We start from the raw sequence: 25,110 nt of genomic DNA, 5'->3' as shown, positions 1-25,110 counted from the left end.
TATGTTAAAACAAAAATCTGGGCAAACTAATAAAAACAAGGCAGAACCGAACAGACTGAAAATAAAAAAGACAGGACTGAGATTACAACTAAAAAAGAATAAAAAGTTTCATCCAAGTCTCCCCCCATCAATTTAAAATAAATGGTGGATCGTTTAATTCAGAACCAACTGAGAGGAGACAGTTGAATTAAATATTTCGACGTGAAAAATGTTAAGGTTTTAAAGTTTAAAGTTTTACTATTACACAAAATTATGAAATGAATGAATTTCCATGCAGATGTATAAAAGTAAGAATTGCTATGGGATAATCAAGCACACAAACATGTACGTGCTTACGAAGATGGAAGGTTATAACAATCTTGACCGGCTACATGAATACTGACCAGTCCATTTAACTGTACGCGTGTTCTAGTTCGCAGGTGTGAGGTCAAAGGTTTGAATTGACCAATGAAAACGATCGTTCCTTAACGAGTTAATCAAATAAAGTTTGTTTGACGATTACGTCGCACTACCTTTCGCTAAGCTTGGCCGCAGTTAAGTGTATTGTATTACCTTCGGGATTGTGCTTTCAAATTTTACGAGTATAATAAGTATCTTATATTATTATTTTTGAACAAGATAAATAGAAACAAGAAATATTTTAAAAAGCTGTCTCAGTCTAATAAGAAATCATGGTAAAAGGTCCATTATTTTACAGGCAACCCAGTTACATCTGGTCCAACTACCGCTGGTTCAACAACGGCTCCACCAGTTACAGCTGCACCAACTACGCCTTCACCAACCACATCTACGGCTGCACCAAATACAACTCAACCGACTACCGCTGCACCAACTACCGCTTCACCAACTACGTCTCAACCAACAGGTAATTATTTTGATGTTTTATGGAACAATATAAATGTACTGTTTTCGAATTTAATTGGATGAAAACTTATCTTTTAATTTCAGACTGTAAGAATAGTGTTTTGCATAACATTGTTGAACTATCCGCCAAAGTGATGTGTAGTCTGTGCGTCCGTTCGCTTCAGGTTAAAGGTTTTGGTCAAGGTAGTTTTTGAAGAAGTTGAAGTCCAACCAACTTGAAACTTAGTACACATGTTCCCCATGATTTGATCTTTATAATTTTAATAACAAATTATAGTTTTGACCCCAATTTCATGGTCCACTGAACATAGAAAAGGATAGTGCGAAGTTCAGGTTAAAGTTTTTGGTCAAGGTATTTTTTGATGAAGTTAAAGTAACATCAACTTTAAACTTAGTAGACATGTTCCCTTTGATATGATCTTTCTAATAATAATTCCAAATTAAAGTTTTGACCCCAATTTTACGGTCCACTGAACATAGAAAATGATAGTGCGAGTGGGGCATCCGTGTACTATGGACACATTCTTGTTCTCTTATCTTTTCAGATGGCACCTAGACATGTACATTTGAGGGTGGTGCTCCATGTTTTTCTCTTATCTTTTCAGAAGGCACCTAGGCATATTCTTTTGAGGGTGGTGCTCTACGTTTTTCTTTTTATTTTCAGATGGCACCCAGACATGTACATTCGAAGATGGTGCGTCATGTTTTTTGGTTGAAGCTACAAATGATGATTTTGATTGGACTCTAAGAAGTGTAAGTCAAAGTAAAAAGATTTTATTCATGTAAAATCCAAAATATAGATTGTCAACAACACGCAAACTATGAACAAACATTTATCATTACAATCAATTATCATTACAATTACATAAGATGATAGAATTTATATGTTTAATATATCAGTACGAAACATAAAAAGAAATATAAACAGATATACTGTAAATAATTTTTGTATTGATGATCAAATAGCCTAGGTATACCTCATCATGAACAGATTTATAATTTAGTCTTAGATGCCTAAGTATAACTTCATCATGAACAGATTTATAATTTAGTCTTAGATGCCTGGGTATTACTTCATCATGAACAGATTTATAATTTAGTCTAAGATGCTTGGGTATAACTTCATCATGAACAGATTTATAATTTAGTCTTAGATGCCTAGGTATAAATTTATCATGAACAGATTAATAATTTAATCTTATATGCCTGGGTATAACTTCATCATGAACAGATTTATAATTTAGTCTTAGATGCCTTGGTATTACTTCATCATGAACAGATTGATAATTTAGTCTTAGATGCTTAGGTATTATTTCATCATGAACAGATTTATAATTTAGTCTAAGATGCCTAGGTATAACTTCATCATGAACAGATTTATAATTTAGTCTTAGATGCCTGGGTATTATTTCATCATGAACAGATTTATAATTTAGTCTTAGATGCCTGGGTATTACTTCATCATGAACAGATTTATAATTTAGTCTTAGATGCCTGGGTATAACTTCATCATGAACAGATTTATGATTAATTCTTAGATGCCTTGGTATTACTTCATCATGAACAGATTTATAATTTAGTCTTAGATGCCTGGGTATTACTTCATCATGAACAGATTTATAATTTAGTCTTAGATGCCTGGGTATTAATTCATCATGAACAGATTTATGATTTAGTCTTAGATGCCTTGGTATTACTTCATCATGAACAGATTTATAATTTAGTCTTAGATGCCTGGGTATTACTTCATCATGAACAGATTTATAATTTAATCTTATATGCATGATTTTTGTTACTGGCTTTGAACTATAGCTGTCAGTAACTGTGAGTTCTCTCAGATATTGAAGACTTTTTGTTGTATGGGATGTTAAAGTACCCATTAACTTCCACTCAGTGTTTTTATGTCTCTTAGTATGCCTTATTAATTAGGTGCATTTTGTTTTTCGGTCTGGGTTTCCGTTCATTGATCCTTCTTTCAATTGTTATGCATTTGTATGTCTGTCTGACTCACTTCAGGTTTAAAGTGTTTGGTCAAGGTAGATTTTGATTAACTTGAAGTCCAATCAACTTGCAATTTAGTACACATTTCCTTATCATGATATGATCTTTCTAATTTTAATGCAAAATTAGAGTTTTAACCTCAATTTTACGGTCCACTGAACACAGAAAATGATAGTGCGAGTGTGCAGGTTAAAGTTCAGGGTAGTGTTGGGTAAAGCATACTGACTTGATATCTAAATCTTCCAAGACTTACCACTACCTTATGTTACTGACTTGATATCTAAATCTTCCAAGGCTTACAACTCCCTATGTTACTGACTTGATATCTAAATCTTCCAAGGCTTACCACTACCTTTTTGATTCACAAATTATAGTCCATTGATGTTTATCAATGTTATATATGCTCAGATATTCAAGTCACAAAACGAGGTTACACCTGTCAAGAAAATTATAAAACTTTTGCAAGGTACAGAAATCTAATATCTCTTCTAAAATTATAAATGATGTTATTGAGTCAATTTTAAAAATTGAAAGTATTACCAATTGTCCAGAATTGTAGTTGAATCAGCTACAACCAATTCTTTATTGACATTACACTATTTAATTTTACTTCCCACTGATAAATTAAAGCAATCTTTACCCTTTTGTGCTTACGACCTTTGTTTACACCACTGTCCCAGGTTAGGAGAGGGTAAGCCTGCTAACATTTTCAACCCCACCACATTCCCAACACATTCTGTATGTGCCGTTCTCAATTAAGTCTTGAGCTTGTAATTCAGTGGTTGTTGTTTGTTGCTGTGTTACATGTTTGTTTTTCCATCATTATTCAAAATTAGTTCGTAAGTTTTCTCGTTTTAATTGTCCCACATCTACTTTTTTATACGGGCTAGACAAGATTTCCCTTCAAAGCAGGTTTAAAAAAAAATAAAAAAATAACAAGTAATAAATTTAATGCTTCTGAAGTGCTTCTCTGGATTTACTTCTTCGGGAACACTTAAAACTGAATATTTGAAAGCCAAGGATGTATAAGTACCCAAACAGTTAAAGAGTTATATGACCAAAACATACCTAAAAATAGCCAAATCCATCTAAGGTCATCTTTGCCTGAGGGAGATTTAATTTTGACTAAGACTGAAAGAGTCATTAAAAAGGTATATACATATAGAAACATTCTTTAAAAATAATTTATAGTACTTTATTTATGTAATTATATATAGGGAAGCACTCCATCTAGAGGCACTGGACCACAATCAGCTGTAGAAGGTAGTAAATACAAGTATGTAGAAGTTTCTTCACCAAGAGGTAGCAACGATGTGGCTAGGTTGGAATCATCAACAAACTTAAATGGTAAATTATATATTATTTGTTTTAAGGAATTATCAATAAAACGATATTCTGTGATATAACTTATTATAGAAATAAACTCATCATAGATGCCAGGATTAAATTTTGTATGTATCCCAGACGCGCATGTCGTTTAAAAAAGACTCATCAGTGACGCTCGAGTTCAAAAAAGTTAAAAACGCCAAATAACGTATGAAGTTGACGAGCATTGAGGTCCAAATTTCCTAAAAGTTTTGACCAATGAGAATATGCTAGCCTTTCTGTAAAAACCAGTAAAATGCAACCAAAAGAAAGTAAATGTCTCATGAATAAAGAGAATATGCTAGCCTTCCGTTAAAAACAGTACAAAATCAAAAAGATGAAGAAAAAAAATATTTGCTTATTTGATCTTTAAAAAAAGAATTTCAGCAATTTGTTATTGAATATAGAATATATTGTTTTTTTCCTTAACAGCAGGTGACTATTGTTTGACGTTTCAATATCACATGTTTGGTTTGGATACAATGGGAGATCTCAAAATATCAACCGGAGTTACAGCCCCTGAAAATGAAGTATTTATAGAATCTGGTAACCTTGGTAACCGGTGGAACAAGGAAATGGTTACAATTTCTAATGCTGCAGGAATGAAGGTTTGTTTGTTTATAATTAGATGTCTTTATATAAATGGTATAAATTGCAGGAATGAAAGTTTGTTATTTGATTTTGCCATGTGATTATGGACTTTCGGAATTGATTTTCCTCTGAGTTCAGTATTTTTGTGATTTTACTTTTTGTATACAATTAGATGTCTTTATATAAATGATATAGGTTCTGGATGGGATTACAAAATAGAGAACAATATTTATAGAATAAAAGGTAAGAAAAAAAATGAATAGAGAGAAAAATTGTCAAAAAAAAAATTGTATGGTCCACAGAGCTATAAATTAACCATTATGTCTTATCTAAAAACTTCTATAAAAAGATAAAATCTGAAGGGCAGAAATTTGTAGAAAGTTGAGACCTATTGTGTTCTTTAAAGTCAGAACTGTTGAACATCTTTTACTTGTGTTGAAGCCCCTTAATTATCAATTTGACCTTTTTTTTCATTTTTGCCTTTCATCTTGAAAATTATATAAATGGATAGAGAGAAAATTCAAATTATGAAAATTATCAACAAGACAATTTGTTCAAATAACTCCAATGGCTGAAATGGTCAGACTACTAGTTATTTGAGTTATTGTCTTTCAATTACGAATGTGTCCATTGTTGAAGATGAACATAGACCTAGGTGAGCAACACAGGGTCTTTAGTTCAATAGTTTCCTGCTTATTGTTGTGATCCCCCTAAACAATTTCTTTGAATTTGAATAAAATATTAAGGAAATCACTGATAAATTATAATAATAAACTACTGTAAAAACATTAATTTTTGTGGGGTTAACATTTTGTGGTTTTGTCTATATATAAGATTTAATGGGGATTTAATTTTGTGGTTTTCATTAAATGGAAGTGATAGTATATGAAGATTAATTTTCGTGGGTTTTTTAATTTCGTGAATATATTCTTTCCACTTAAAAACAATGAAATTAAATCCACCACAAAAATTTCTGCTTTTACAGTAGTTAATTTTCTGACATAGAAGATTCATTATTTTTCATTCAGTTCCTATTTTTGTTGATTTTCTACAAACTTTAAATTATCTGAGGACGTGACTTTGTAAAAAGCAAAATCAAATATCCATGAAAAACATTTTTTATTCTTCACCATTTATTGAACTTCACTAAAAATAAATCAATTCACAAAAATCAAACTTTTTGGCTAAAATCAAACATCAATTACCATGAAATTTTTCCAAGAATTGTTTTTTTTACCGAGATATAATGAGGTGTTTTAATTTTAAAAATTGTTTATCTTCCAGTTATTTATAGAAGCTAATAAAGTAACATCATGGAAAGGAGATATTGCTATAGACGATATACAACTAATGCCTGGAGCGTGTGCTGGTGGTATGTTAATTATTGTGGTTAGGGTAAGGGATAGGGATATATTGCTATAGATGATATACAACTAATGCCTGGAGTGTGTGCTGGTGGTATGTTAATTATTGTGGTTAGGGTTAGGGAGATATTGCTATAGATAATATACAACTAATGCCCGGAGTGTGTTCTGGTGGTATGTTTATTATTGTGATATCATATAAAATTGAAAATGGAAATGGGGAATATGTCAAAGAGACAACAAACTGACCATAGAGCAGACAACAGCCGAAGCCCCTCATGTTTACTTTACCACATCTGGGATCTGTTTTTGTTTCTGTAAATAACCTGTCAATCAAGGCACATCTCCTGGAACCTTGAGTACAGTATATTATGAAAAAAAGAGTAAGGGTAAATTTTATTGGCACTACTTGGATTAAAGTAGTGACTCAAGAATATGTGCTGTTAAGTAACCCTAACCCTAACAGAGTAGGGAATATCCTTTAAATAGTAAAATCTAAACCACGGGAAAATAAACCACTTTATGGTGAGTATTTTAAAGTTTTGATATCAAATTGAGAATGGAAAAGAGGAATGTGTCAAAGGGACAACAAGGCGACCAAAGAGCAGACAACAGCTGAAGGCCACCAATTGGTCTTCAATGCAGTGAGAAATGCCCGCATCTGGAGGCATGCTTCAGCTGGCCCTTAAACAAAAATGTATACTAGTTAAGTGATAATGCACGTTATACTACACTCCACAATATACACAAGAAACTAAAATTAAAAAGCCTACAAGATTAATAAAGGCCAGAGTAGGGAACATCCTTTAAATACCACTTACTGGTGAGTGTTATAAAGTTTTTATGTCCAACCAAGATAGAAGAGGGGAATTATGTTTTATGGTCTGTTGGTCCGTTTATCTATCTGTTCTGCTTCAGGTTAAATTTTTTGGTCAAGGTACTTTTTTTTGATGAAGTTGAAGTTAAATCAACTTGAAATTTAGTACACATGTTCCCTATAATATGATCTTTCTCATTTTAGTGCCAAATTTTTAACCCCAATTTCACGGTACATTGAACATAGAAAATGATAGTGTGATTGGGGCATCTGTGTACTATGGACACATTCTTGGTTTTTTTTTGTCTCGCTTGGAGTCAAAAAGCGATACATAGGTATGCTGTTTCCGGCGTTTGCGGGCTCGACGGCTAGAACAATGTATTAGTTTGTGATTAGGTGTAGTTTATGGTGAACGGCAAGTGGTAGGTCAATCATATTTGGTATACAGTTGTATAAGCATTGGCACATCTCATTTCCATGGAGATTAAAATCACATTTTCTTAAAACTGGATGTTGACTTGACAATGGTAAAGCACGGACCATAAACGGATACGTAAAATCCGTGTACGTTTACAAAGCACGACTGAGTGAAGAAGCTCTTTCCGCGTTATTTCTTCAACAAAATACTTGAAATGAACATTGGATACGGGTATCAATGATAATTTTAGCATTTTTAAAGAAATGTTGGAAGCATGATTAAATTTCCCACATGTACACATGCGCACATGTGTTCTAGTTCATATAACGTAGTTTGACGATTTTTCATTTAAAACCTTTTTAAATTTTTCATCAAATCATGTTGATAAACTAATTTCTTAGAATTTTAATCTTTTGGACTAAATCAATTAGATAATAACCGCTGAAATGGAAGAAAATAGTATAGACCGATCAATTTTTACGATGTCCAGTACTGAAAATAGTTTACCTGTCACCTTCAGCTGTCCAACAACTAATTAGCCTTGATTAAAATTAGAAAGAATTGAAGTAGTGGTTGTTTTGATAGTAATTAATCATCATGTCACATTTATGACCGGAAATGTGTGGATGTCAGAGGCAAAAGGTTGGGACAAAAAGATCGTGAATTATCTTAAATGACCGAAAAAGCTTTGAAAACTAAAAAGTAGATGACCGTTTCATGCTTTGCCCAGCCGGATTTTACCGGACATTATACAAATGACCGGAATATATGACCGTTTTGGAAGCCCTGATAACTATGTTCTTCCATTTAAATGGAAGTTACACTGAAATGGAGTAATGTTTAGTGATTGATAGTTTATTGATAACATTCTGGCGTATCACAAACAAACAACTTGTAACGTCTCATTTCATTGGCCGAAAGATTCAAAAACCACAACAGTAGTAGTGTGCACGTGAATTGACACAGGTGACTGACAATGGGATGTACTATGTTACTACGAACGTAAAAACAAGAATTTGTTAAGTTTACGAATCTTTAGTCAAAAGAATTATATAGATGTTTTGTGAATTTCAAATAGTTGTGTCGATATATTATACTACAGCAACACAATTATCTTGTACCGCATTATGAAAAATATAAGGATAAAATAAAAATGCATGTGCCGCTTTTATACGGATGAATAATGAACCACTTTTAATTTCTTTCAATGTCGTAGTTACTTATGATCAGGATCTCATTTACAATATATAATTTACTTTCGTTTTCAACCGAGAATAGCAAAACAGTTATTTATCAAATTCATGAAATATATCGCTGGAATTTATAAAGTACATTTCCTTCCACTGTGACATTGTTTGCCATCTCTCTAAACAAAGCATGGTTGGTAAGATTATCTGAATTTTCTTAAAATTTCGTGTTTTTTTTCCTCAAAATCAAGTAAACTGAATCAGAAAAAAAATCACACTATCTTTAGTCAAATACATAAAACTTGCGAAAGACAGATGAGCAAACTTGGCAAAAAAAAAACAGGCAGGATGACGATTTATGTTAAAAAAAAAACTAATAAAAACAAGGCAGAACCGAACAGACTGAAAATAAAAAGACAGGACTGAGATTACAACTAAAAAAGAATAAAAGTTTCATCCAAGTCTCCCCCAATCAAAATTAAATAAATGGTAGATCGTTTAATTCAGAACCAACTGAGAGGAGACAGTTGAATTAAATATTTCGACGTGAAAAATGTTAAGATTTTAAAGTTTAAAATTTTACTATTACACAAAATTATAAAATGAATGAATTTTACATGCAGATGTATAAAAATAAGAATTGCTATGGGATAATCAAGCACACAATCATCTATGTGCTTACGACGATGGAAGGTTATAACAATCTTGACCGGCTAAATGAATACTGACCAGTCCATTTAACTGTACGCGTGTTCTAGTTCGCAAGTGTGAGGTCAAAGGTTTGAATTGACCAATGAAAACGATCGTTCCTTAACGAGTTAATCTAATAAAGTTTGTTTGACTGATTACGTCACACTACCTTTCGCTAAGCTTGGCCGCAGTTAAGTGTATTGTATTACCTTCGGGATTGTGCTTTCAAATTTTACGAGTATAATAAGTATCTTATATATTATTATTTTTGATAAAGAAATAGAAACAAGAAATATTTTAAAAAGTTGTCTCAGTCTAATTAGAAATCATGGTAAAAGGTCCATTATTTTACAGGCAACCCAGTTACATCTGGTCCAACTACCACTGCTCCAACAACGGCTGCACCAGTTACAGCTGCACCAACTACATCTACGGCTGCACCAACTACCGCTGCACCAACTACAACTAATCCGACTACCGCTACACCAACTACTGCTTCACCAACTACGTCTCAACCAACAGGTAATTATTTTGATGTTTTATGATTACATCTGTACATCTTTACCATCACTTTGTAGGGGGTGAAAAGGGGGTAGAAGCCTTCTCATCCAGAATATCAGTTGTAGAGGATGAAAAGGGGGGTAGAAGCCTTCTCATCCAGAATATCAGGGAAATAAATGACAAATCTTGAATACTGTAAATTTAGAAATTATTGCAACGTTTTTATTATTGCGAAAAATGCAACAGAGTTGTAAACGCAATAATAAAAATTAAAATCGCATTTAAGTCTAAAATGAAAAAATCGCAATAATAAATGCAAGAAATTATTTCTGAATTTACAGTATCTTATAAAATAATGTGTCTTTTCTCTTGTCACCATATAATTAAATCCTGATTTTTAAATTCCAGATGATGAGACTTTTAAACTATTCTTGAATAGACTACTTTCATATTACCAACTTTTGACTCCAGAGTTTATATATTTTCGACTGGTTACCTTCACTAACAGTGCTCGGACATGCTGGTTCAAAGTCAAAATGGCACTCAGACATTTACATTTAAAGATGTTGCTTCATGTTTTTCTCTTATCTTTTCAGAAGGCACCTAGACATGTACTTTTGAGGGTGTTGCTGTATGTTTTTCTCTTATCTTTTCAGATGGTACCTAGACATGTACATTTTAAGATGGTGCTCCATGTTTTTCTCTTATCTTTTCAGAAGGCACCTAGGCATGTACATTTGAGGGTGGTGCTCTACGTTTTTCTCTTATCTTTTCAGATGGCACCTAGACATGTACATTTGAGGGTGGTGCTCCATGTTTTTCTCTTATCTTTTCAGATGGCACCTAGACATGTACATTTGAGGGTGGTGCTCTACGTTTTTCTCTTCATTTTCAGATGGCACCCAGACATGTACATTTGAAGATGGTGCTCCATGTTTTTTGGTTGAAGCTACAAATGATGATTTTGATTGGACCCTTAGAAGTGTAAGTCAAAGTAAAAAGAGTTTATTCATGTAAAATCCAAAATATAGATTGTCAACAACACACAAACTAAGAACAAACATTTATCATTACAATCAATTACATTACAAAAACATAAGATGATAGAATTTATATGTTTAATATATCAGTACAAAACATAAAAAGAAATATAAACAGATATACTGTAAATTCAATTTGTGTATAGATGATCAAATAGCCCAGGTATTACTTCATCATGAACAGATTTATAATTTAGTCTTAGATGCCTAGGTATTACTTCAGCATGAACAGATTTATGATTTAGTCTTAGATGCCTGGGCATTACATCATCATGAATAGATTTATAATTTAGTCTTAGATGCCTTGGTATTACATCATCATGAACAGATTTATAATTTAATCTTAGATGCCTGGATATAACTTCATCATGAACAGATTTATAATTTAGTCTTAGATGCCTGGGTATTACTTCATCATGAACAGATTTATAATTTAGTCTTAGATGCCTAAATATAACTTCATCATGAACAGATTTATAATTTAGTCTTAGATGCCTAAGTATAACTTCATCATGAACAGATTTATAATTTAGTCTTAGATGCCTGGGTATTACTTCATCATGAACAGATTTATAATTTAGTCTTAGATGCCTAGGTTTAACTTCATCATGAACAGATTAATAATTTAATCTTAGATGCATGATTTTTGTTACTGGCTTTGAACTATAGCTGTTAGTAACTGTGAGTTCTCTCAGATATTGAAGACCTTTTGTTGTATGGGATGTAAAAGTACCCATTAACTTCCACTCAGTGGTTTTTATGTCTCTTATTATGCCTTATTAAATAGGTGCATTATGTTTTTCGGTCTGGGTTTCCGTTCATTGATCTTTCTTTCAATTGTTATACATTTGTATGTCTGTCTGACTCACTTCCGGTTTAAAGTGTTTGGTCAAGGTAGATTTTGATGAAGTTGAAGTCCAATCAACTTGCAACTTAGTTCACATTTCCTTATCATGATATGATCTTTAAATTAGAGTTTTAACCCAAATTTAACGGTCCACTGAACACAGAAAATGATAGTGCGAGTGTGCAGGTTAAAGTTCAAGGTAGTGTTGGGTAAAGCCCACTGACTTGATATCAGTAAATCTTCCAAGACTTACCACTACCTTATGTTACTGACTTGATATCTAAATCTTCCAAGGCTTACAACTCCCCTATGTTACTGACTTGATATCTAAATCTTCCAAGGCTTACCACTACCTTTTTGATTCACAAATTATAGTCCATTGATGTTTATCAATGTTATATATGCTCAGATATTCAAGTCACAAAACGAGGTTACACCTGTCAAGAAAATTATGAAACTTTTGCAAGGTACAGAAATCTAATATCTCTTCTAAAATTATAAATGATGTTATTGAGTCAATTTTAAAAATTGAAAGTATTACTAATTGTCCAGAATTGTAGTTGAATCAGCTACAACCAATTCTTTATTGACATTACACTATTTAATTTTACTTCCCACTGACAAATTAAAGCAATCTTTACCCTTTTGTGCTTACAACCTTTGTTTACACCACTGTCCTAGGTTAGGAGAGGGTAGGCCTGCAAACATTTTCAACCCCACCACATTCCAACCACATTATGTATGTGCCGTTCCCAATTAAGTCTGGAGCTTGTTATTCAATGGTTATTGTTTGTTGCTGTGTTACATGTTTGTTTTTCCTTCATTATTCAAAATTAGTTCGTAAGTTTTCTCGTTTTAATTGTTCCACATCTACTTTTTTATACGGGCTAGACAAGATTTCCCTTCAAAGCAGGTTTAAAAAAAAATAGCAAGTAATAAATTTAATGCTTCTGAAGTGCTTCTCTGGATTTACTTCTTCGGGAACACTTAAAACTGAATATTTGAAAGCCAAGGATGTATAAGTACCCAAACAGTTGAAGAGTTTTATGACCAAAACATACCTAAAAATAGCCAAATCCATCTAAGGTCATCTTTGCCTGAGGGAGTTATAATGGGACAATTGTAGAAATGTTTGTTCTAAATTAAAAAGATATATACATATAGAAACATTCTTTAAAGATAATTTATAGTACTTTATTTATGTAATTATATATAGGGAAGCACTCCAACTGGAGGCACTGGACCACAATCAGCTGTAGAAGGCAGTAAATACAAGTATGTAGAAGTTTCTTCGCCAATAGGTAGCAACGATGTGGCTAGGTTGGAATCGTCAATAAACTTAAATGGTAAATTATATATTATTTTTTTTAAGGGATTATCAATAAAACGATATTCTGTGATATAACTTATTATAGAAATAAACTCATCATAGATGCCAGGATTAAAGTTTGTATTTACACCAGACGTGCATTTCGTCTACAAAGACTCATCAGTGACACTCGAATTCAAAAAAGTTAAAAAGGCCAAATAACTTACAAAGACTTGAAGAGCATTGAGGACCAAAATTACTAAAAGTTTTGACCAATGAGAATATGCTAGCCTTTCTGTAAAAACCAGTAAAATGCAACCAGAAGAAAGTATATGTCTCATGAATAAAGAAAATATGCAAGCCTTCTGTTAAAAACAGTATAAAATCAAAAAGATGAAGAAAAAAATATTTTCTTATTTGATCTTTAAAAAAAGAATTTCAGCAATTTGTTATTGAATATAGAATATATTGTTTTTTTCCTTAACAGCTGGTGATTATTGTTTGACTTTTCAATATCACATGTTTGGTTTGGATACAATGGGAGATCTCAAAATATCAACCGGAGTTACAGCCCCTGAAAATGAAGTATTTATAGAATCTGGTAACCTTGGTGACCAGTGGAACAAGGGAATGGTTACAATTTCTAATGCTGCAGGAATGAAGGTTTGTTTGTTTATAATTAGATGTCTTTATATCAATGGTATAAATTGCCGGAATGAAGGTTTGTTTGTATACAATTAGATGTTTTTATATAAATTATATAGGTTCTGTATGGGATTACAAAATAGAGAACAATATTTATAGAATAAAAGGTTAAAAAAAATAATGAATAGAGAGAAAAATGGTCCCAAAAAAATTTGTATGGTCCACAGAGCTATAAATTAACCATTATGTCTTATTTAAAAACCTCTATAAAAAGAGAAAATCTGACAAGCATAAATATGTAGAAGATTGAGCTCTACTTATTGTATTTTTCAAGTCAAAACTGTTGAACATCTTTTATTCGTGTTGAAGCCCCTTAATTATGAATTTACCCATTTTTTTTTATTTTTGCCTTTCATCTTGAAAATTATATAAATGGATAGAGAGAAAATTCAAATTATGAAAATTATCAACAAGACAATTTGTTCAAATAACTCCAATGGCTGAAATGGTCAGACTACTAGTTATTTGAGTTATTGTCTTTCAATGACGAATGTGTCCATTGTTGAAGATGAACATAGACCTAGGTGAGCAACACAGGGTCTTTAGTTCAATAGTTTCCTGCTTATTGTTGTGATCCCCCTAAACAATTTCTTTGAATTTGAATAAAATATTAAGGAAATTATCACTGATATATAAATTATAATAATAAACTATTGTAGAAACATTAATTTTTGTGGGGTTAACATTTTGTGGTTTTGTCTATATATAAGATTTAATGGGGATTTAATTTTGTGGTTTCCATTAAATGGAAGTGATAGTGTATGAAGGTTAATTTTCGTGGGTTTTTTAATTTGGTGGATATATTCTTTCCACTAAAATTAAATCCACCACAAAAATTTCTGCTTTTACAGTAATTAATTTTCTGATGCAGAAGATTCATTATTTTTCATTCAGTTCCTATTTTCGTTGATTTTCTACAAACTTTAAATTTTCTGAGGACTTTGTAAAAAGCAAAATTAAATATCCATGAAAAAAATTTTTAATTCATCACCATTTATTGAACTTCACTAAAAATAAATCAATTCACAAAAATTAGACTTTTTGGCTAAAATCAAATATCAATTACCATGAAATTTGTCCTAAAATTGTTTTTGTTTTACCAAGATCTAATAAGGTGATTTAATTTTACAAATTGTTTATCTTCCAGTTATTTATAGAAGCTAATAAAGTAACATCATGGAAAGGAGATATTGCTATTGATGATATACAACTAATACCTGGAGCGTGTGCTGGTGGTATGTTAATTATTGTGGTTAGGGTTAGGGTTAGGGAGATATTGCTATAGATGATATTCAACTAATGCCTGGAGCGTGTGCTGGTGGTATGTTAATTATTGTGGTTAGGGTTAGGGTTAGGGTGATATTGCTATAGATGATATACAACTAATGCCTGGAGTATGTGCTGGTGGTATGTTAATTATTGTGGTTAGGGTTAGGGTTAGGGAGATATTGCTATAGATGATATTCAACTAATGCCTGGAGCGTGTGCTGGTGGTATGTTAATTATTGTGGTTAGGGTGAGGGTTAGGGAGATATTGCTATAGATGATATCCAACTAATGCCTGGAGCGTGTGCTGGTGGTATGTTAATTATTGTGGTTAGGGTTAGGGTTAGGGAGATATTGCTATAGATGATATTCAACTAATGCCTGGAGTATGTGCTGGTGGTATGTTAATTATTGTGGTTAGGGTTAGGGTAAGGGAGATATTGCTATAGATGATATACAACTAATGCCTGGAGCATGTGCTGGTGGTATGTTAATTATAGTGGTTAGGGTTAGGGTTAGGGAGATATTGCTATAGATGATATACAACTAATGCCTGGAGCGTGTGCTGGTGGTATGTTAATTATTGTGGTTAGGGTTAGGGAGATATTGCTATAGATGATATACATCTAATGCCTGGAGCGTGTGCTGGTGGTATGTTAATTATTGTGGTTAGGGTTAGGGTTAGGGAGATATTGCTATAGATGATATACAACTAATGCCAGGAGTATGTGCTGGTGGTATGTTAATTATTGTGGTTAGGGTTAGGGTAAGGGAGATATTGCTATAGATGATATACAACTAATGCCTGGAGTATGTGCTGGTGGTATGTTAATTATTGTGGTTAGGGTTAGGGTAAGGGAGATATTGCTATAGATGATATTCAACTAATGCCTGGAGTATGTGCTGGTGGTATGTTAATTATTGTGGTTAGGGTTAGGGTTAGGGAGATATTGCTATAGATGATATACAACTAATGCCTGGAGTATGTGCTGGTGGTATGTTAATTATTGTGGTTAGGGTTAGGGTTAGGGAGATATTGCTATAGATGATATACAACTAATGCCTGGAGTATGTGCTGGTGGTATGTTAATTATTGTGGTTAGGGTTAGGGTAAGGGAGATATTGCTATAGATGATATACAACTAATGCCTGGAGTATGTGCTGGTGGTATGTTAATTATTGTGGTTAGGGTTAGGGTAAGGGAGATATTGCTATAGATGATATTCAACTAATGCCTGGAGTATGTGCTGGTGGTATGTTAATTATTGTGGTTAGGGTTAGGGTTAGGGAGATATTGCTATAGATGATATACAACTAATGCCTGGAGTATGTGCTGGTGGTATGTTAATTATTGTGGTTAGGGTTAGGGTTAGGGAGATATTGCTATAGATGATATACAACTAATGCCTGGAGTATGTGCTGGTGGTATGTTAATTATTGTGGTTAGGGTTAGGGTAAGGGAGATATTGCTATAGATGATATACAACTAATGCCTGGAGTATGTGCTGGTGGTATGTTAATTATTGTGGTTAGGGTTAGGGTTAGGGAGATATTGCTATAGATGATATTCAACTAATGCCTGGAGCGTGTGCTGGTGGTATGTTAATTATAGTGGTTAGGGTTAGGGTAAGGGAGATATTGCTATAGATGATATACAACTAATGCCTGGAGCGTGTGCTGGTGGTATGTTAATTATAGTGGTTAGGGTTAGGGTTAGGGAGATATTGCTATAGATGATATACAACTAATGCCTGGAGCGTATGCTAGTGGTATGTTAATTATTGTGGTTAGGGTTAGGGTAAGGGAGATATTGCTATAGATGATATACAACTAATGCCTGGAGCGTGTGCTGGTGGTATGTTAATTATAGTGGTTAGGGTTAGGGTTAAGGAGATATTGCTATAGATGATATACAACTAATGCCTGGAGCGTGTGCTGGTGGTATGTTAATTATAGTGGTTAGGGTTAGGGAGATATTGCTATAGATGATATACAACTAATGCCTGGAGCGTGTGCTGGTGGTATGTTAATTATTGTGGTTAGGGTTAGGGTAAGGGAGATATTGCTATAGATGATATTCAACTAATGCCTGGAGTATGTGCTGGTGGTATGTTAATTATTGTGGTTAGGGTTAGGGTTAGGGAGATATTGCTATAGATGATATACAACTAATGCCTGGAGCATGTGCTGGTGGTATGTTAATTATTGTGGTTAGGGTTAGGGTTAGGGAGATATTGCTATAGATGATATTCAACTATTGCTATAGATGATATACAACTAATGCCTGGAGCATGTGCTGGTGGTATGTTAATTATTGTGGTTAGGGTTAGGGTTAGGGAGATATTGCTATAGATGATATTCAACTAATGCCTGGAGTGTGTGCTGGTGGTATGTTAATTATTGTGGTTAGGGTTAGGGTTAGGGAGATATTGCTATAGATGATATTCAACTAATGCCTGGAGCGTGTGCTGGTGGTATGTTAACTATAGTGGTTAGGGTTAGGGAGATATTGCTATAGATGATATACAACTAATGCCTGGAGCGTGTGCTGGTGGTATGTTAATTATTGTGGTTAGGGTTAGGGTAAGGGAGATATTGCTATAGATGATATACAACTAATGCCTGGAGCGTGTGCTGGTGGTATGTTAATTATTGTGGTTAGGGTTAGGGCTAGGGAGATATTGCGATAGATGATATACAACTAATGCCTGGAGCGTGTGCTGGTGGTATGTTAATTATTGTGGTTAGGGTTAGGGCTAGGGAGATATTGCTATAGATGATATACAACTAATGCCTGGAGCGTGTGCTGGTGGTATGTTAATTATTGTGGTTAGGGTTAGGGCTAGGGAGATATTGCTATAGATGATATACAACTAATGCCTGGAGCGTGTGCTGGTGGTATGTTAATTATTGTGGTTATGGTAAGGGTAAGGGAGATATTGCTATAGATGATATTCAACTAATGCCTGGAGCGTGTGCTGGTGGTATGTTAATTATTGTGGTTAGGGTTAGGGTAAGGGAGATATTGCTATAGATGATATACAACTAATGCCTGGAGCATGTGCTGGTGGTATGTTAATTATAGTGGTTAGGGTAATGTTTAGGGAGATATTGTTATTGATGATATCCAACTAATGCCTGGAGTGTGTGCTGGTGGTATGTTAATTATTGTGATATCATGTTTACTATACCACATCTTGAATCTGTTTCTGTAAATAACCTGCCAATCAAGGCACACCTCCTGATATACAACTATAGCCTGGAGCCTGGGCTGGTAGTATGTTAATTATTGTGATATTATGTTTACTATACCACATATTGAATCTGTTTCTGTAAATAACCTGCCAATCAAGGCACACCTCCTGATATACAACTATAGCCTGGAGCCTGGGCTGGTAGTATGTTAATTATTGTGATATTATGTTTACTATACCACATCTGGGATCTGTTTCTGTAAATAAAATTGAGAATGGAAATGGGGAATGTGTCAAAGAGACTACCACCCAATCATAAAGCAGACAACAGGGTCTTCAATGCAGCGAGAAACTTCTGCACCCAGAGGCATCCTTCAGCTGGCCCCTAAACAAATAATATGTATAAGTAGTTCAGTGATAATGGACGTTATACTAAACTCCGAATTATACACAAGAAACTAAAATTAAAAATCACAAGACTAACAAAGGCCAGATGTTCCTGACTTTGGACAGGCGCAAAATTGCGGCGGGGTTAGACATGTTTTTTTTTAGATCTCAACCCTCCCCCTATACCACTAGCTAATGTGAAAAAACAAACGTACAACAATACGCACAGTAAAACTCAGTTTAAGAGAAATCAGAGTCAATAACCTGCCAATCAAGGAACACACCCTGAAACCTGGAGTAGAGTATATTAAAATGTTTAGTATATTCACTGAATATCCTTCACTGAGTATTTTCATCAGATCCACACTAATAAAAGTTCTTTATCTTAAAATCTAAAAGTAATTTTGTAAATCGCATTTTAGATATTTGTGTATTGCCAAGAGGTGATCCGACTACACTGAAGCATTAACTCATGTTTAAAACCACATTTTCTTTAAGACCAGAAAAACATGTTTTAACTGTTCTAGAGTTATGCCTTTTACAAATGAAATAATTGCTGAATTTTTTGTTTCCATTCTCTAACTTAAGTTTGCCTCAACCAAATGTTATGAAACTTATACAAAATGCTTATTACCACTAAACATAGATCACTTTAACTGTTCTAGAGTTATGCTCCTTTACAAATGAAATAATTACTGATTTTTTTATTTCCGTTCTCTTACTTTAGTTTGCCTCAACCAAATATTATGAAACTTATACACAATGCTTATAAAGACAAAACTCAAATCAAGTACAAATTAGGGTAGCATCACTTTTAACATTCTTCAGTTATGTCCCTTTATAACTTATATGATATGCAAGCAAGGGCATCAATTGTGTCCCATGGACACAATCTTTATTCTTTTAAAAACTATGGAAAAATAACAAGGATTTTTCAAGATTTTAAAAAATAGCCTTTAAAAATTAATGTAATGATATTATAAAAAAAAGAGTGGGGGTAAATTGGATAAAAGAAGTGAATTCGAATATGTGACCTTAAGTAAAAAATACCGGTGTAGGGAATATTCTTTAAATAGTAAAATTTAAACCATGGGAAAATAAACCACTTTATGGTGAGTACTTAAAAGTTTTATATAAAATTGAGAATGGAAATGGGGAATGTGTCAAAGAGACAACAATGTGACCAAAGAGCAGACAACAGCTAAAGACCACCATTGGGTCTTCAATGCTGTGAGAAATGCCGGCATCTGGAGGCATGCTTCAGCTGGCCCCTAAAAAAATGTATACTAGTTCAGAGATAATGAATGTTATACTCAACTCCAAAATATACACAAGAAACTAAAATTAAAAATCATACAAGACTAATAAAGGCCAGATGCTTCTGGCTTAGGACAGACACAGAAATGTGGCAGGGTTAATGTCAATCTATATATATATTATAGCTTTTAAAACTTACTGTTATAATATTATGCAAGGGTAAATTTTATTGGCACTATGTGGAAGAAAATAGAGAATTTTTAATATCTGACATTAAGTAAAAAATACCAGAGTAGGGAACATCCGTTAAATACCTCTTACTGGTGAGTGTTATAAAGTTATTATGTTTTCTGGTATGTTTGTCCGTTCATCCGTCTGTTTGTTCGTCCGTTCCTCCGTCTGTTCCTTTGTCTTTTCCTCCGTCTGTTCATCCATCTGTTCTGCTTCAGGTTAAACTTTTTGGTCACGGTTATTTTTTTGATGAAGTTGAAGTTCAATCAACTTGAAATTTAGTACATATGTTCCCTATAAAATGATCTTTCTCACTTTAGTGCCAAATGTTTCACACTAATTTCACGGTCCACTGAATATAGAAAATGATAGTGTGATTGGGGCATCTGTGTACTATGGACACATTCTTGTGTTATGTTTATAAATATCTATATTTTTTTTCAGTGAGTCCATGTGACTACAGTCCTTGCCAAAATGGTGGATCCTGTTCAGAAACAACAACAGCCATTGGTTATACCTGTTCCTGTCTGGGTGGATTTGTGGGACAAAATTGTAACCAAGTTGGTAAGTCAGAGATGGACTAGAAGTCAATATGAGATATTTGTTAAATAGACAAGCTATCACAAGAAGAAAAGACCCACACAAATCTAGATCAACAAACAGTCTTCATCATTATCATCAATTCTCAAATGAAAATACATTTATTTTTTTTAGATTTTTGTAGATTGCATAGAATTTGCAAAACTAAGATGTTGCACTTAAAATTTTGATTACATACTTGAATGTATATTGCGTTTTTAAGATTAAGTTTTTGCTTGTGTGCATCATTATATTTTTGATAGTTGATATATATGATAAACTTCTGATGATGTTCTGTTGTCGATCACAATTACTTTCATAATTTATCTGTCCCAAAGGGCTCACAGTGCTTTGATTTTTTTTTACAGATGGCAGAACAGTATCAGAATTTACTTGTGACTTTGAAACAGAAAATAATTGTGTGTTTGAAAATGCTGATGATGATGATTTTCAATGGACTTATAGATCTGTAAGTGGCTCATGTGAATGACTTAAAAGGGCATTAGCTATTAGATATAAAAAAAACAATGATACGATTTATTTTCTTATCAGTTATTAATGAAAGTGGTAAATATAGATTCAATCACTGCAACAAGTGTATTATGATTTTACTCCACTACCCAAAGTTAAATTTTAAAATTAAAGTTGCATTTTAGGCAAAAAAGATAAAATCTCAATAATTAGTGCAAGCCATAATTTCTAAATTTACAGTACCTTTTAGTTTTTGTATAGTTTTCACATTTGACTTTTCATATCTTTTGTTTTTTATCAAGGGATCAACCCCTAGTGGTGGTACAGGCCCTTCTAGTGCATATGAAGGCACACAGTATGTCTACACTGAGGCCTCATCTCCACGTGATCAGGGAGACAAAGCTGTTTTGTCCACTGTTAATACTTTGCTTGCAGGTAAAATTTAACATTAAAACTTGAATACTATAAACCAACTTATTTTCGCAGATTAAGCTCTTCTACTTTTTGGGTTTGTGATTTAATTTTGGGATTTTCAAATTTTTTGAGGTAGATCAATAAGGAACAATCTTTGTTTAACTTTCTTGCAACAATTTATATTAATTTGCGTTGTTTTCTACTGATGAAAGTCGTGATAATAAATTGCTCAAGAAAACAAGTTGGTTTACCGTAATTATTCTATGAGCACAGCTCATATATATTATATATATATATATACAACTCAACTAAACATCAACCCAACAATGTTAGATCTGAAAATTTGCTTTCGCAAATTTTTGGTTCTTCCCTAGCCGGGATTCGAACCCATGCTACTGTGATATCGTGACACCAAATCGCCTGCACTGCAGCCGTCCCGCTAGACCACAGGACCACCTGGGCTCTCAAAAAAAGAGCTTTCGCTGGCCGTGTGTTACCTTTCCTCGTCAGTTTTAATCTAGCGGCGTACTACAGTACATGATATATAAGGCATGAAGATGTTATTGTTACAGATCAGCTAAATTATCTATAGTAAAGGATCCTACAAATTAAGATATATATATATATAGACTTTTAAAGCTTGTGATCAGTCAAATGATATTTTATTGTTAATATAAAGAAGATGTGGTATGATTGCCAATAAGACAACTCTCCACAAGAGACCAAATGACACAGAAATTAACAGCTATAGTCGACTGTACGACCTTTAACAATGAGCAAAGCCCATACCTCATAGTCAGCTAATAGGCCAAAAATGACTATGTAAAACAATTCAAAACAAGAAAACTAATGGCCTCATTTGTGTACAAAAACCTGAACTACATGTCAGACTTTTACAGTCAACTTCCGATTTGATGAACTACAGGTCAGACTTGTACAGTCAATGCCAGATCTGATGAACTACAGGTCAGACTTGTACAGTCAATGTCAGATCTGATAAACTACAGGTCAGACTTGTACAGTCAATGTCAGATCTGATAAACTACAGGTCAGTCTTGTACAGTCAATGTCAGATCTGATAAACTACAGGTCAGACTTGTACAGTCAACGTCAGATCTGATGAACTTCAGGTCATTTTAAGCTTTTTTGTAGATAGTTAAAACAGACCTCACATTTTGTACAAAAAAACACAAGTAAATGTTTAATATGTAATTGGCGAGATATAACTTTAAATACTTTCAACTCATTGCCTAAAAATTTACACAATTTTATTATTTTTACTGCAGATACAAGTAGATATTGCTTGCTTTTTTTCCTCCATATGTATGGTTTTCCTGGTACCTTTAACACAAATATTATATTTACTGCAGGTACAAGTAGCTATTGCTTGCAGTTTTACCTCCATATGTATGGTACTCCTGGTACCTTTAACACAAATATTATATTTACTACAGGTACAAGTAGCTATTGCTTGCAGTTTTACCTCCATATGTATGGTACTCCTGGTACCTTTAACACTATATTATATTTACTACAGGTACAAGTAGCTATTGCTTGCAGTTTTACCTCCATATGTATGGTACTCCTGGTACCATGGAGGTCAAGTTTGGTAACCGTGGTTCTTCTTCTTCTTCTGCGTGGTCCCAGTCTGATGACCAAGGAAATCAATGGGTCTTCCATCAAGTGGAATTACCTCCCAGCTTCGCAGATCCAGTGGTATAATTATTTTTCATTGTACTTGTGTAAAATGAATTTTTTTAGTATTTCCCTCTTGTATTAACCTAAAAAAAACTGGCAAGATCAATAATTTAATTGAAGCTCAAAAAAATCACAAAACATTCCATATAACAAAATTTAGTAATTATTGTGCAGTTTTTATATATGAAAATAATGCAACTGAATGATTATCGCAAAAATAAATGAAATACGCATTACATATATATATCTTTACAAAGATTTTCCTGAACTAACAATAATCTATTATGCATTTTAGTTCATTTTAAAAAATACAAAATGACAAATGAATTAATTGTCTCATTGGCAATCATACCACATCTTCTTTTTTATATAACACAATAGTTTCTGAATTTACAGTAATACATCTTAGAAACTGAAAGCTGTGATAGTGAAAGGATTGTTGTATCTAGAAAAAAGATTTCCAATTTTGGTAAAGATATCAAAGACGAGAAAAAAAATGATTAGAATAAAAGTTAACAAAATGGCTAACAGAGAGTTATAAGAATTAAGCATAATGAATTGCACCAAAAAAGGAGAGAAGAGACAATTGTGATAAAAGATCTATTTTTGAATATATAAACCTTCAAATGACATTCAGCAATTTCTATTTTTAGATTTTCTTTGAGGCAATCAGAGGGTCATCATATAAAGGGGATGTAGCCCTTGATTTGGTTAAACTTAGTTTGGGACAATGTAAGTATCAAGTTGATACAGACCTTGATTCAGTTAAACTTAGTTTGGGACAATGTAAGTATCAAGTTGATACAGACCTTGACTCAGTTAAACTTAGTTTGGGACAATGTAAGTATCAAGTTGATATAGACCTTGATTCAGTTAAACTTAGTTATGGACAATGTAAGTATCAAGTTGATATAGACCTTGACTCAGTTAAACTTAGTTAGGGACAATGTAAGTATCAAGTTGATATAGACCTTGATTCAGTTAAACTTAGTTAGGGACAATGTAAGTATCAAGTTGATATAGACCTTGATTCAGTTAAACTTAGTTTGGGACAATGTAAGTATCAAGTTGATATAGACCTTGATTCAGTTAAACTTAGTTAGGGACAATGTAAGTATCAAGCTAATACAGACCTTGACTCAGTTAAACTTAGTTAGGGACAATGTAAGTATCAAGCTAATATAGACCTTGATTCAGTTAAACTTAGTTTGGGACAATGTAAGTATCAAGCTAATATAGACCTTGATCCAGTTAAACTAAGTTTGGGACAATGTAAGTATCAAGTTGATATAGACCTTGATTCAGTTAAACTTAGTTTGGGACAATGTAAGTATCAAGTTGATACAGACCTTGATTCAGTTAAACTTAGTTTGGGACAATGTAAGTATCAAGCTAATATAGACCTTGACTCAGTTAAACTTAGTTAGGTACAATGTAAGTATCAAGCTAATATAGCCCTTGATTCAGTTAAACTTAGTTTGGGACAATCTTAGTATCAAGTTGATATAGACCTTGATTCAGTTAAACTTAGTTTGGGACAATGTAAGTATCAAGCTAATATAGACCTTGATTCAGTTAAACTAAGTTTGGGACAATGTAAGTATCAAGTTGATATAGACCTTGATTCAGTCAAACTTAGCTTGGGATAATGTAAGTATCAAGCTAATATAGACCTTGATTCAGTCAAACTTAGCTTGGGACAATGTAAGTATCAAGTTGATACAGACCTTGACTCAGTTAAACTTAGTTTAGGACAATGTAAGAATCAAGTTGATACAGACCTTGATTTAGTTAAACTAAGTTTGGTGCAATTTAAGTATCAAGTTGATATAGACCTTGATTCAGTTAAACTTAGTTAGGGACAATGTAAGTATCAAGCTGATATAGACAACTATGATATTTAGAGAGAAACAT

General features: G+C 33.1%; 1 protein-coding gene across 12 annotated transcripts in view; it reads left to right on the top strand.

Annotated features, from left to right (window-relative positions):
- Positions 1-25,110, top strand: part of LOC139489323 (MAM and LDL-receptor class A domain-containing protein 1-like) — a 124,426-nt gene that overhangs the window by 88,776 nt on the left and 10,540 nt on the right. For 10 of the 12 annotated variants that reach the window (XM_071275622.1, XM_071275623.1, XM_071275626.1 and 7 more), the window contains 15 exons: positions 698-865; positions 1,529-1,617; positions 4,083-4,212; positions 4,663-4,838; positions 6,106-6,193; positions 9,652-9,819; positions 10,694-10,782; positions 12,902-13,031; positions 13,482-13,657; positions 14,847-14,934; positions 20,479-20,598; positions 20,982-21,082; positions 21,387-21,519; positions 23,036-23,214; positions 23,850-23,928. In XM_071275622.1, the coding sequence (XP_071131723.1) occupies positions 698-865; positions 1,529-1,617; positions 4,083-4,212; positions 4,663-4,838; positions 6,106-6,193; positions 9,652-9,819; positions 10,694-10,782; positions 12,902-13,031; positions 13,482-13,657; positions 14,847-14,934; positions 20,479-20,598; positions 20,982-21,082; positions 21,387-21,519; positions 23,036-23,214; positions 23,850-23,928 (1,914 nt within the window). The remainder of the gene's footprint in view (positions 1-697; positions 866-1,528; positions 1,618-4,082; positions 4,213-4,662; positions 4,839-6,105; positions 6,194-9,651; positions 9,820-10,693; positions 10,783-12,901; positions 13,032-13,481; positions 13,658-14,846; positions 14,935-20,478; positions 20,599-20,981; positions 21,083-21,386; positions 21,520-23,035; positions 23,215-23,849; positions 23,929-25,110) is intronic. The other 2 variants (XM_071275620.1, XM_071275625.1) reach the window with 2 other exon arrangements.

The sequence above is a fragment of the Mytilus edulis genome, chromosome 9 (genome assembly GCF_963676685.1).
Source record: "Mytilus edulis chromosome 9, xbMytEdul2.2, whole genome shotgun sequence".
In the NCBI taxonomy this organism is placed as follows: Eukaryota; Metazoa; Mollusca; class Bivalvia; order Mytilida; family Mytilidae; genus Mytilus; species Mytilus edulis.
The sequence above is the reverse complement of the archived record's forward strand: the minus strand, read 5'-3'. Positions and strand labels throughout refer to the sequence as shown.